Source organism: Mustela erminea, chromosome 11, assembly GCF_009829155.1.
Source record: "Mustela erminea isolate mMusErm1 chromosome 11, mMusErm1.Pri, whole genome shotgun sequence".
Lineage (NCBI taxonomy): Eukaryota > Metazoa > Chordata > Mammalia > Carnivora > Mustelidae > Mustela > Mustela erminea.
In genome coordinates, this window is record NC_045624.1 from 104498746 (window position 1) to 104513404 (window position 14659).

Below are 14659 nucleotides of genomic sequence, written 5' to 3' on the forward strand. Positions count from 1 at the left end.
GAGTCAAAAACCAGTCTCACTGGGCTAAGGATCAAGTAGGGGTGTGTTCCTCCTGGAAGCTCGAAAGTAAAGTCCCTTTTTCTTGCCCTTTTTCATCTTCTAGAATATACCTACACTCCTTCATTAATTTCCATTTCAAATCCAGCAACAGTTTTTGAAGTCTTTTTTACATCACATCTCTCTGACATTGACTCTTTTCCACATTTGAAGGACCCCTGCGATTACACAGAGCCCGCCAGGATAATCTAAGATAAGCTTCCCATTTCAAGGTCAGCTGATTAACAACCTTTATTCTCTCTTGCCTGGGACAGTGATGTAACACAGGTTCTGGGAATTAGGAAGCAGGAATCTTTGGTGGGCCATTATACTACTTACCACAGCCTCTCATTAGGAATGTTGCAAAGAGACAGGAGACTGGGCAGGCCATTTAATGTTAAGGTCTTAAGGAATAGGGGGAAAGAGCTATTTCTTGAGAAAAATTTTAAGGTGGATAAAGTCTGTTTCCCAGGTAGTGTTTGAGCTCCTTTTAGAGCTCACCTTCCCTGTTGGCGTCTACAGGTCAGGCTGGGTTCAGACTGCTATGGGTTCACCAGGGTCTCCCGAACAAATGCAACCTTGGGTTTGTCTTACCTGGGCATGCTTTCTCTTTTCATTTTCTGCTAGCCCAATTGTCATATTTCAACTTTCATTTTTTTTCAAAACTCTCCCTTTTTTGTGCTTCCCTCCCCAATATGTGGAATAAATATGAGTGTGAAGTATTTGCGTTCATTTTTCAATAATACTTCTAGAGTGACGCTGGAAGACTTGTTTTTGGGTGTTGGGGGATATGTGTCTTTTGGAGTTGCTTATAGCCCACTAACCCCACCACATAAATGTGTCCTGCACATAGACAGCCTGGTTTAAAAGTTCAGGGTCATTTGTGTTCAGAAGATAGCTTGGTATGTCTATATAGAGAAACTATTTAAGTATCTTATGAGAGTAACAATTTATAAAACATTCAACTCTGGTGTTGCTATACTAGAATTGTAAGAAGGAACACAACTTTGTCCTGATATCTGAGAAAACTTCAACACACCAATAGGAGAGCCTCATGTGATGTGTTTTTTTGTTTTTCTTAACTGCTGTTTGGAATGGAAGTATGTATTTTTTTTTTAATTTCTTTTCAGTTTAACAGTATTCATTGTTTTTGCACCACACTCAGTGCTCCATGCAATCCGTGCCCTCTCTAATACCCACCACCTGGTGCCCCCAACCTCCCACCCCCCCGCCCCTTCAAACCCCTCAGATTATTCTTCAGAGTCCATAGTCTCTCATGGTTCACCTCCCCTTCCAATTTCCCTCAACTCCCTTCTCCTCCCCATCTCCCCTTGTCCTCCATGCTATTTGTTATGCTCCACAAGTAAGTGAAACCATATGATAATTGACTCTCTGCTTGACTTATTTCAGCATAATCTCTTCCAGTCCTGTCCATGTTGCTACAAAAGTTGGGTATTCATCCTTTCTGATGGAGGCGTAATACTCCACAGTGTATATGGACCACATATGTATTTTTTTTAACTTTTTCATCTTCCCTATCAAATGATGACTATATCTGTCCTAGTACCTCAAAATAAAGAAGGAAAAGATATGAGCTTGGTATTCTGGCCTCATAAGGATCATTGATACTACAGTGTTCAAGGTGAACAACAATTTTTTTAAGACCCACTATGTCTTAAGAATCTCATCAATTATAAGGGCTGACTCCCATAGCAGATGGTCTCCCATAAAAAGAGGCAAATATAAGAAGAATCTCATAATCTTAGGAACAAGATTTGAATATGAACAGCCCAGGGTCAGGGTATGGAGGGTGAGTCATGTGCCTTTTTTCCCACTCATCTCCTTTGCCAGTTGAGAATCCATGGTGAGCAGACAGAGGAGAGGTAGATCTAGACAGTCTGTCCATCTCCAGGCTGGCATTCTTTCTCAGAGTCCTGAGGATGAAGGCAGCATTAAGCCATATGGGAGAGTGATAGGCAAGACATACATCTACAAAGCTTTTTAAGCAGACAGCATGTTACTGTCATGGGATGAAAGAGATAGAGGTGAAATATCAAATTTTGGTGACCCAGAAGTAGAGTGAATTTCCCTGAAAAAGGCTGAAAACAGGGGTCACCAAGTCTTCATGCAAAACTCCCCAGTAGGGGGCTACATGGGTAAGGTAGCCTAATGACCTCACATGAAATAGCCCATGAGACCTGCTGTCCTTTTAAAATCAAGATTGTACTTCAAACTCCTAGTAGACGGATCAAAGACATAGGACTAGTTCAAGTAGCTGGACTAGTCACACACTAGTCACGCATACTTGGTCAATGTTCATTTCTCTTCTTCTAGAGAAGCGTTCAGAATATCAGAGCACATGCTGGAAAATACCATTTCCAGCATTTAACCAGGTTAACCAGAAAATCATGGCAGCAAAATGTTTAAGGACAAAATCAAGAGAAGGAAGACTCGTTGCTTGTGGACACACCCTCAGTTCCATAATAATTAACCCACTAAGTTTTGAAGAATTTTCTAAGTCAACCTCAGACACAAACCTGCCAGAAGGCAGGCCTTGACACACTCTGAACTTGAGCATATGGTCTCTTAGTGGTGTGCTCAGCTGTGGGAATGTGTAAGAAAATAGGCCCTGATAATTAAAACAGCACATTTGTTTATAAGCATAACTTGATCTGGGCATATTGCTAGCAATTTTAGTCAGTGGATTGTTTCTTTCAGGACTAATTATCGATCTGAACATGAAATACATTCTAAATTATTTCTCTCACTAAGTCAGGAGAGTAAATGCTTTCTGTTGGGTGATAAATACGTTCAAAATTCTCTTGGGTCATTCTGAATTGTGTAGGTGGAAATCTGGATATAGGATTACACTGGAGACAGTCACCAGTGGTAACTCTTTTTCAGTCTTGAAGGATTTCAAGGTTTTAAAGTCACTTTGTGACCGTGAATGATCAGTATCCTCCCACACAAGGCTACCCAGATATTTAGGGTGATTGCTCACTAATCAAGTAATCTGCATTTAAAGATATCTACTTGGACTTGTAGGAAGAATGATGAATCTGGTTTTCAAGATCATGTGACTTTGCCAATACTCTGTCATCTCGCCTTTTGCCATTTTCATCCCTGATTGTATAGACATGGAGGAATTTCATTTAGATGCCTGACCTGAAGCAAATGTCTCCAAATGTGTATCTAGCCATTGGGGGGAAAGCACTGCAGCAGGCTTTACCCTTGTGGGATGAAAGTCTAACTCGTGGAATCACAGCAGGAGTGCTTCAGAATTAAATGTCCCCAAAGAGCAAAGCAGGGGGGACAATAGCTCTTCCAAGAATTAGTAGGCATTCTTCTAAAAAGTCCCATGAGACCTTGTGAGAAGACACATTTCCTATTTATTTGCAACCCTTGATTCTAGAAATATATGGGGCTCACAGCATGGACACATGGCTCAAATCATCCCCATCAAAAAAGAACACTAAAGGAAAACCAGCTCTAAATCACAGTTTGGAAGATAGACACCTCTAACTGAAGTTTCAATTGCCACATGGTAGGTCATGAGACAGCTGCAAACTGTGTGCCTAATGGTTATGACTTCGTTGGGATATTGATCAGGAGGTCACGTGATGCCTTGGTCTATACCTGGGCTTGGGGGACTGGCAGCCTGAGTTACAGTTTATCCTGGAACATAGAGTCAAATCAGTTGCCACCTTCTGGACAGAAAACATTTTCCAGGCTTTAAGTTCCCTGATGAATACCTTAATATTTAAATGCAAATACTTAATACTAAGGCATGATATATTCTTCTCCGGTGAGTGCTCAGATTACAAGGGAATGGTTTCCTTTCATTCTCCTAATATTTAAACATTATTCAATGCCTAGATGGTCATTTGACACTCATTTAAAAACCTATTGCATTTGTACTTGGCTCAAATTAAGGTGCTGATTAAAGAACCGCTCTTCACCCCCTAATGCAGATAGATCCATGCACCTCAACATACAACGATGGAAATTGATTTTCTGCCACATATCATAAAATAATCAGGGAAATACAACATAAAGCAAATATTTACCCCCATGGGGAAAAAGAAGCTCAGTTTTCCTAATGGACATCAGCAAAATCCATGGTTTAAATTACAGATTAACAAAGGACTCATGAGCTCAAAATTAAGTTATTCTGTTTAAAATAAATCACTGAAACTGTCATTCTGCTTATTGCTTTGACTTCCTAACAAAGGTTTAAATGAAGACTTTATGTGCAAGTAGAGAACGTCAAGAGATCTGCTCTTTTTCAGACCTGCGTGGGCTGGAGGGGCAAACATTTAGGCTATTAATGTAATTAGAATGAGGAATGTATTTTTCCAGGAAAAAAAAAATCTTTCCAAAAAAAAAAAATTCCACAAATCCACAATTAATCTATTATCTGCGGTGGGGGAGAGAACAGTAAGGAGTAGTAGGTGGGGTACAAAAGCCCTAGATGCACTGATACCAGAGCCATTCTGGGAGCGCCAGGCAGGAAATCTGGAATTACTCTAACTTTTCTTTGCAGAGGCAGGCACCAGAACTGGAGAAAAGGGTCCAGAAAGACGAATGCCTTCGCTAGTGAAGTATATTCTGATTGTGGTCTTAAGAGCATTTTCGGTCATTCGGCTTCGTGTTGGGTCACCACTCCAGCACCGAGCAGCTCCCCAATGGCCCTGTCATCATATCCAAGGACCTCCTTCAGGATGTGCGTGGTGTGCTGCCCAAGCAGGGGGGGCGGCCTGGCCTCTGACATCTGGAACTTACTGTATCTCACAGCTGGGCCTGTCAAAAAGAGAGGAAAGCAGGAAGCCTGTTAATGACTAACCTTAGGAAAATCATTACCCAAGCAGCCTGGGGTGTTTTCAATGAATGCCAAAAATATCACTGCCAGTTACAAAATGGTGGCACATTTTGGAAATGAATCTATTTTTACATGATATTCTCTTGACTCGGACTCATCCAGCTGTGCAGTGGTCATCTGACCTGCCCATGTGGGGATGGGGCGTGGGGGACATGTATGTGCCTGGTGTATGCCAGTCCCATGCAGAAGTGGCCAGTACTGTCACCAAGACTCTCAGAGGTTGTTCACTCAACTGGGTTGACTCTCTGCATCCAAAAGAACAAGGACCACAGGTACACGTTGTCTCTCTCTGAAGCTGGAAATCTGACCCCAGGTGAAGGTAATCCAGACATTTATTATTCAGTGTCTCCTATAGACTGTAAGGTTTACTTCAGTAGGCTGCAGATCAACTAAACCACCACCAGACCCTGTTGAAGCCTTTTGGTGGCAGAAGAGGTATTGGGTGTGAGTTTCCCTGTCAGAGATCTGGGTTTGCAGGTGCCGTGCAAGGAGGAGGGGGTATTTATTGGCAGCTGTTTGCAGAGCACTGAGCCACTGTACATGGGGTAACTCAAACACGCTCTCCACAACTACTGGAAATGGATTTTATGATCCTCATACTTCACTGTATGGACGCAAAAGCCCCAAAAGCTCAAGTTTTGCTCAAGGTCACATGGCAAATAACTACTAGCACGGGGACTCCAGTCCACATTCATTGGCACAGTCTGGCACTGAGGGCCATGCACTCTGTATAAGCTCAGGAACCTGCTCTTCCTTTCCCACTCTTCCACAGAGAAGCTGGCCAGGCACTGGGGAGCACAGTGTTTCAGTAGATTTTTACCTTTGCTGCCTCACTCAATAAATGATATTTATGTTGGCTGTTCTTCACCTCTCATTTGATTAGGCTTCGGGAAAACAAATGATATAGTCACCAGAAGACTACAAAACAGTGCATTTCTATGTCATAAAAATACTTCCAGCCTGCTCTTGATTTGGGGTGCAAAGTGCATGTAGGTAACACAAGGTGAGTGAGGAGAGCAGCAAATGTGCTTCAAGCTCTTCGGAGAATCCCATTAATAAAAGGGTAATGTGGTTGAAGCCACTGTTGGTGATAGAGAGAGAGGACACAGACGTTCCCAGACCATCAAGCCACACTTTTGTGTGACATACACCATCCGGTACAGACAAATGGCAACTTTCAACAGATGGTCAAATGTTTGCATCTTTCTTCTCCTTGCCCCCCCCCTTTTTTTTCTGTTTTTTAAATCATTTTTTATTTACTTATTTAATTTCTTTTCAGTGTTCCAGAATTCAATGTTTAGGCACCACACCCAGTGCTCCATGCAATACGTGCCCTCCATAATACCCACCACCAGGTTCACCCAACCTCCCATCCGCCACCCCTCCAAAACCCTCAGATTGTTTATCAGAGTCCACAGTCTCTCATGGTTTGTCTCCCCCTCCAAATTCCAACTCACTTTTCCTCTCCATCTCCCCACGTCCTCCATGATATTCCTTATGCTCCACAAATAAGTGAAACCATATGATAATTGACTCTCTCTGCTTGACTTATTTCACTCAGCATAATCTCTTCCAGTCCTGTCCATGTTGCTACAGAAGTTGGGTATTCATCGTTTCTGATGGAGGAATAGTACTCCATAGTATATATGGACCACATCTTCTTTATCCATTCATCCATTGAAGGGCATCTTGGTTCTTTCCAGTTTGGCAACTATGGCCATTGCTGCTATAAACATTGGTATACAGATGGTCCTTCTTTTCACTACCTCTGTATCTTTGGGGTAAATATCCAGTAGTGCAATTGCAGGATCACAGGGAAGCTCTATTTTCAATTTCTTAAGGAATCTCCACACTGTTTTCCAAAGTGGCTGCACCAACTTGCATTCCCACCAACAGTGTAAGAGGGTTCCCCTTTCTCCAAACCCTCTCCAACACATGTTGTTTACTGTTTTGTTAATTTTGGCCATTCTAACTGGTGTAAGGTGGTATCTCAATGTGGTTTTGATTTGAATCTCCCTAATGGCTAGTGATTATGAACATTTTTTCATGTGTCTATTAGCCATTTGTATGTCTTCATTGGAGAAGTGTTTGTTCCTGCCTTCTACCCATTTTTTGACATGATTATCTGTTTTGTGTGTGTGGAGTTTGAGGAGTTCTTTATAGATCTTGGATATCAGCCCTTAGTCTGTATTGTCATTTGTGAATATCTTCTACCACTCCATGGGTTGCCTGTTTGTTTTGTTGGCTGTTTCCTTTGCTGTGCAGAAGTTTTCAATCTTGATGAAGTCCCCAAAATTCATTTTCACTTTTGATTCCTTTGCCTTTGGAGACATATCTTGAAAGAAGTTGTTGTGGCTGATATCGAAGAAGTTACTGCCTATGTTCTCCTCTAAAATTCTGATGGATTCCTGTCTCACATTGAGGTCTTTTACCCATTTTGAGTCTATCTTTGTGTATGGTGTAAGAAAATGGTCAAGTTTCATTCTTCTACACATAGCTGTCCAAATTTCCCAGCACCCTATATTGAAGAGACTGTCTTTTTTCCACTGTATATTTTTTCCTGCTTTGTCAAAGATTATTTGATCATAGTTACAGGTCCATATCTGGGCTCTCTACTCTGTTCCACTGGTCTATGTGTTTGTTTTTATGCCAGTATCATGCTGTCTTGGTAATCACAGCTTTGTGGTAAAGCTTGAAATCAGGCAATGCCTCCAGTTTTGTTTTTCTTTTTCAACATTTCTTTAGCAATTCGGGGTCTCTTCTGATTCCATACAAATTTTAGGATTGTTTGCTCCAGCTCTTTGAAAAATGCCAGTGTCTTAAATTTAGTTTTTACTGAAGTAGAGTAGACACATGATGTTACATTAGGTTCAGGCATACAACACGTGATTTAAATAGTTTACCCATTATGCTGTGCTTGCCACAAGTGTAGCCAACATCTGTCACCACACACACATGTACCACTGACTACATTTCCAATACTCCCTGACTCGTTCACTCCATAACCAGAAGCCCATACAACTCACTGCCCTTTACCCATCTTGCCCATCTTCTCCCTTCCCTCTGGCAACCACCAGTCTGTTCTCTGTATTTATGAGTCTGTCTCTGCTTTTTGTTTGTTTATTCATTTGTTTCATTTTAGAATCTGCATGGAAGCTCACACTAAAGGCTCCAGTATAAATTGTTTCCTCACTGATCAGTCTCTTTTCAGTCAAGGGTCAAGGGGAGGCAGGATCCATAACATTCATGAAAAGTCTGATAATGTTTTGGGGATGTGATCCTTATTCACTGCTCTCCAAGTCTGTTCCAATTTTGACATTAATTAAAACAGTTTTAACCTAAAACATGTTTTTCAAAAGAAGGATGCCGCTGAATGAATCAATGTCATGTGACTTCTTCCTACCTGGAGTGAGACTCCCAAGTGGAAAGAGTCACTTGACTACACCAAGAATCTGGGCTGGACAATGCAGCTGGGAAACTGCGGGTGGTCCCAGCATGGCAGCTGCCATTTTGTCAGAACTTAGAGTGAGCCAGTCAGTGAGTCATCATGTCTGAGAAACCCTCACAACAGATCTGGACTGACAGTGGAGGCCAAGGAGGCTTCAGGTACAAGGGTTAGAGTGAAGGTTCAGGTTAGGGAATGAGAATAACCTACCCAACATCACACAGTAGGAAGTAAGAATCAGTTGCCAAGTTTGTTGGGTGCAAGAATGTAGGTTTTTAAACAAAAAATAATTTTTGAGATGAAGTCCACATGACAGAAAATGAACCATTTAAAGGTGAACAGGGGCACCTGGTGGCTCAGTGGGTTAAAGTTTCTGCCTTCATCTCAGGTCATGATCTCAGGATCCTGGGATTGAGCCCCATATCAGGCTCTCTGCTCTGCAGGGAGCCTGCTTCCCCCCGTCCCTCTCTGCCTGCCTCTCTGCCTACTTGGTATCTCTGTCTGTCAAATAAATAAATAAAACCTTAAAAAGTGAACAATTCAGTGGCATTTCATAGTCTCTATGCTGTGCAATGACCACCTCTTTGTAAGAGTTGGGAGACATTTCCATTACTCCAAAGTCAGACTCTCTGTCCCTCTATCAGTCTCCCTCAACTCAGCCCTCCCGTGAAATGTTGGCAACAACCACGAACTTCCTTTCTGTCTCTGGAATCATCTATTCTGGATGTTGCATATAAATGGAATCATACTTATGTGACCTTCTGTGTCTGGCTTCTTTCACATAGCATAATATTTGAGATCATCCACCTAGCAGCGTGGATCAGTACTAAGAACCTGGACTTTGAGCCTCCACACAGTGACGGTAAGAGGGAATCTTCGGGTACAACCACACTACCTGTGTTACTCCCACTAAACACTATACTTTCATGGTACCTTCTAGATCTACCCCGAAGACTCTGCTACCAGTGCAGATGAGAGGTATTTAACATTATGTGCAAAAAAGTCCCATTTTTTCATAAAGATTTTATTTATCCATTTGTCAGAGAAGAGAAAGAGCATAAGCAGGGGGAACGATAGACAGAGGGACAAGCAAGCTCCCTAATGAGCAGGGAGCCCGATGAAAGACTCAATTCCAGGACTCCAGGATCATGACCTGAGCCAAAGGTAGACCCTTAACTGACTGAGTCACCTAAGTCTCTCACAAAAAAGTCTTAATTCAGAATGGTATTACTAACTACCATTTATTAGAATGGTATTATTAAAGAACTAGGATGGTATTGTTTGTTTTTTAGACTGGCTAACATTAAGGCACTTGGAAAAATACTGTATAATTGGAAAGTTTATGTTTCCTTAAAAAATTGTATGTTATTAAGAAAGCCATATCACAATTTAATAAATTGTATATACTTTCCCATAAGCCCCTTTAGAAACCAGGTATTTTGTATATGGTTGAGTTCAGAAAGATTCTGAAGTTGGGGTTCATTCATGTAATTTAAGATCAAAGTATGGTGTATATACATGTACTGTACTTGAAATTTTCAAATTGTAATTTTTACACATTTTTAAAAATTTTTTTCAATTTATTTATTTTCAGAAAAACAGTATTCATTATTTTTTCACCACACCCAGTGCTCCATGCAATCTGTGCCCTCTATAATACCCACCACCTGGTACCCCAACCTCCCACAAGCCTGCCACTTCAAACCTCTCAGATTGTTTTTCAGAGTCCATAGTCTCTCATGATTCACCTCCCCTTCCATTTTACCCCAACTCCCTTCTCCTCTCTAACACTCCTTGTCCTCCATGATATTTGTTATGCTCCACAAATAAGTGAAACCATATGATAATTGACTCTCTCTGCTTGACTTATTTCACCCAGCATAATCTCTTCCAGTCCCGTCCATGTTGCTACAAAAGTTGGGTATTCATCCTTTCTGATGGAGGCATAATACTCCATAGTGTATATGGACCACATCTTCCTTATCCATTCATCCATTGAAGGGCATCTTGGTTCTTTCCATAGTTTGGCGACTGTGGCCATTGCTGCTATAAACATTGGGGTACAGATGGCCCTTCTTTTCATGACATCTGCATCTTTGGGGTAAATACCCAGGAGTGCAATGGCAGGGTCATAGGGAAGTTCTATTTTTAATTTCTTGAGGAATCTCCACACTGTTCTCCAAAGAGGCTGCACCAACTTGCATTCCCACCAACAGTGGAAGAGGGTTCCCCTTTCACCACATTTTCTCCAACACATGTTGTTTCCTGTTTTGTTAATTTTGGCCATTCTAACTGGTGTAAGGTGGTATCTCAATATGGTTTTAATTTGAAGCTCCCTGAGGGCTAATGATGATGAACATTTTTTCATGTGTCTGATAGCCATTTGTATGTCTTGATGGGAGAAGTGTCTGTTCATATCTTCTTCCCATTTTTTGATATGTTTGCCTTTTTGTGTGTGTTGAGTTTGAGGAGTTCATTATAGATACTGGATATCAACCTTTTGTCTGTACTGTCATTTGCAAATATCTTCTCCCATTCCGTGGGTTGCCTTTTTGTTTTTTTGACTGTTTCCTTTGCTGTGCTTTTGATTTTGATGAAGTCCCAAAAGTTTATTTTCGCTTTTGTTTCCTTTGCCTTTGGAGACATATCTTGAAAGAAGTTGCTGTGGCTGATATTGAAGAGATTACTCCCTATGTTCTCCTCTAGGATTCTGATGGATTCCTGTCTCATGTTGAGGTCTTTTATCCATTTTGAGTTGATCTTTGTGTACGGTGTAAGAGAATGGTCGAGTTTCATTCTTCTACATATAGCTGTCCAGTTTTCCCAGCACCGTTTATTGAAGAGACTGTCTTTTTTCCACTGTATATTTTTTCCTGTTTTGTCGAAGATTAATTGACCATAGAGTTGAGGGTCCATATCTGGGCTCTCTACTCTGTTCCACTGGTCTATGTGTCTGTTTATGCCAGTACCATGCTGTCTTAGTGATCACAGCTTTGTAATAAAGCTTGAAATCAGGTAACGTGATGCCCCCAGCTTTATTTTTGTTTTTCAACATTTCCTTAGTGATTCGGGGTCTCTTCTGATTCCATAAAAATTTTAGGATTATTTGCTCCGGCTCTTTGAAGAATACCGGTGGAATTTTGATTGGAATGGCATTAAAAGTATATATTTCTCTGGGCAGTATAGACATTTTTTAAAATATTATTTTGCCATGTGGGTTATTAACCCACAAAATAAAATAAGTATAAATTTATATTTAAAATAAACAAAATTTATAGTCTCTTATATATATGCATGCAGTGGGACAAATAAAGGTGAAACCCAGATTCCAGAGAAAGCTAAGTTCTCATGAGTCCATTGAAATCTCCTGTTCTTGCAGTCCTGTGCAATAATCCTACGTACCAGGGACATCCCTCCCAGTGGAGGCTTTGCACACAAGGAATAAAGGCCTTTTAAAATGCATTTGACTCAAGAAGTACAAAATGTTTGACATAATTATTTACATCTAAGGTCCAAAAAGAATGAATAATTTGATCTTCCATTAAAAAAAGATGAGCAGATAAGTCACATGTTCTTAAATTACTTTTTGGCAAGTAACATCTATGTTCACATATGCTTTCAAACACTTGCAAGCTGTGTGATCTTGAGAATTCTTAAAGTCCCTGAGCCTCAGTCTATACATTTCTAAGACAAGGTTGACAATGCCTACTAAGGGTTGGTTTGAGCATCTGAGTAATATAATATGGATGATATTTAATATCAGCAATTATCAAAGAAATACATATGAAGATAATAATAAGGTACAATTTTGTTTATAAAATTATCAAATCTTGTGGCTATTTTGGTTTGTTTTTAAGAGGTCAGTGACAGGTAGGAGAGCAAGTTGGTATTGTCCTCCTGGCGGGAATTTTGTCAACTAAATATGAAGAGTTTTAAAAGTGTTCCCGGGGCGCCTGGGTGGCTCAGTGGGTTAGGTCGCTGCCTTCGGCTCGGGTCATGATCTCAGAGTCCTGGGATCGAGTCCCACATCGGGCTCTCTGCTCAGCGGGGAGCCTGCTTCCTCCTCTCTCTCTGCCTGCTTCTCTGCCTACTTGTGATCTCTCTCTGTCAAATAAATAAATAAAATATTAAAAAAAAAAAAGTGTTCCCACACTTGAATGGAGAAATTGGGTTGATGGGGGGAGGGGGGCTGGGAGAAGGGGGGTGGGGTTATGGACATTGGGGAGGGTATGTGCTATGGTGAGTGCTGCGAAGTGTGTAAACCTGGTGATTCACATACCTGTACCCCAGGGGATAAAAATATATTATATAGTTTATAAAAAATTAAAAATTTAAAAAAATGTTCTTCAATGGCTTTAATCAGGATGTTCACAAATTCCACAGGCAAGGATCTATACAAATTTCAAAATAGGCTCAATACTCTTAACACCTATCTGCTTCCCACAGAGCTTTCTAACTTCTAGGTTGTAAGGGTTCTTTGTGTATTATTCTGTACATTGAAAAAAAAAAAAAACTTTAAGTTCCCAAAGTTACTTTGTTAGGAATAGGTGTTTACCAACACATTCCTTCATATACTGTGCCCATAGGTCTATCTCCTACCCCTACCTTCCAGATGAAAAGGTCACATAGCTGCCATATTGAAAAAATATTTGGAAAATATGTCCAACACTTAAGAACTGGTTATATAAATTACAGTGCATTTAAATGAAGGCAACCTGTATGTACAGTAATTTCAAGCTGTATTTTGGGTGGCTTTGAACACAAACCACTCTTTCCTGAAATGCCACATACATAAAAACTTAGGAACTAACAAATATAAAACTTTATGAGTGAAGAGAATGGGTGGTAGCATCACTAATAAATGAGATATTTCAACAAACTTAAGAATGACATGGACAGGATAATGCCGATAGGTTAAAAGAGGTAGAGGAAGATGAAGCCCAGAATATTCTACAAGGTGACTGAAAGGAAGGGGATGCTAATAGTCCATTTCACCCCCAAGAGGTTCTGACCTTAAAATCAGTTATTATGAGAGGAACAGGTCTTAGAAGAGAAGTAGGACAGAAAGCAGAGAGATTGTGTTAGTTTAGAATAACTTACTAGTTTGTACTAGCAACTAGAAGAAAAATGAAGCTTGCTTTCAATTTTCTTTATGAAAATGGTATTAAGCCTACAATTGCATATCCACACAAATGATTAATCAAATATGAAGACATGTTCAAACTTTCAAAGATTAAGTAAGTTTACCAAGTAAGTTACTTGATGTTAAATCCAGTAAAACATGGGAGTAAATAATAGGATAAAATTTTGGTACATGGTGGGAACCAACCAGGGAGTGCAGGGAAGGAAGACCTCAGGATCATAACTCAGAACTGGACAGTCAATAAGGTAGAAATGGAAAAGGAATGGAAACTCTAGGAAAAAAAAAAGAAAATCTGTGTTAAAAAAAAAATGAAGATCCAAATATGAGGCAAATTATAACGTGGCAAGATCTTAAGTGATTGATGGACTATAAACAAAAAACTCCAGTTGATTTGATGCCAAGATCATTCGAGTAGGGCATATTACTTGTTTGTCTTCTATAACAGAACTAAGTATGGTGTATTACATCATCTGTTTAGTTGTCTGTATCTCCTATGAGGGCAAGAAAATGGCAATTGTGTTTGATCATGTGCCCTCTATGCTTTTCACTGTGCTACAAAATGAAGATAATGGCAGCGATCCTTTCTTAAAGATCTATAATGAGTGTAGATTGTGTTTTTTATTTGCATTATCTCACTGGACTTTCCAACTTATAAAATAGACACCATTGTAACTCTCTCCCCCCTCCTTTTTTTTTTAAAGAGAGAGAGAGAGAGCACACATGGGTGAGGCGGGTTAGGGGAGGAGAGGGAGTGGGAGAGAAAATCTTAATCTGGCTCCATGCCCAGCATACAGCCCAATGTGGGGCTTGATCTACAAGTCTGAGATCATGACCTGAGCTAAAATCAAGAATGGGAGGCTTAACAGACTGAGCCACCCAGCCTCCCCCACAGAGCATAATAACTCTCATTTTATGGATCAGAAAACTGAGGTTCTCTATTTTTTTAATCCCCCCCCACAATTACTTTTTCATTCAAAGGTAAAAACAAAGAATAAAATAAGTTTTAAATTTTAAAAAAACTCTGTAGGTCACAGGTAAACTCTTTACTTGTAAGGGATGATTCATTAAGTTGTTTAAAGATTCCAAATACTTGTGTTAGGTATCATAGCAGGTTCTGAAGGGGAAGCCTCCATGGTTATCTAGTTCACTGCAATCC

General features: G+C 40.3%; 1 protein-coding gene across 3 annotated transcripts in view; it reads right to left on the bottom strand.

Moving 5' to 3' along the window:
• Positions 1-2953: 2953 nt before the first annotated feature.
• Positions 2954-14659, bottom strand: part of SUGCT (succinyl-CoA:glutarate-CoA transferase) — a 787044-nt gene continuing 775338 nt past the window's right edge. For 2 of the 3 annotated variants that reach the window (XM_032304187.1, XM_032304179.1), the window contains one exon: positions 2954-4836. In XM_032304187.1, the coding sequence (XP_032160078.1) occupies positions 4673-4836 (164 nt within the window). In that variant the 3' untranslated portion in view covers positions 2954-4672. The remainder of the gene's footprint in view (positions 4837-14659) is intronic. The other variant, XM_032304194.1, reaches the window with a different exon arrangement.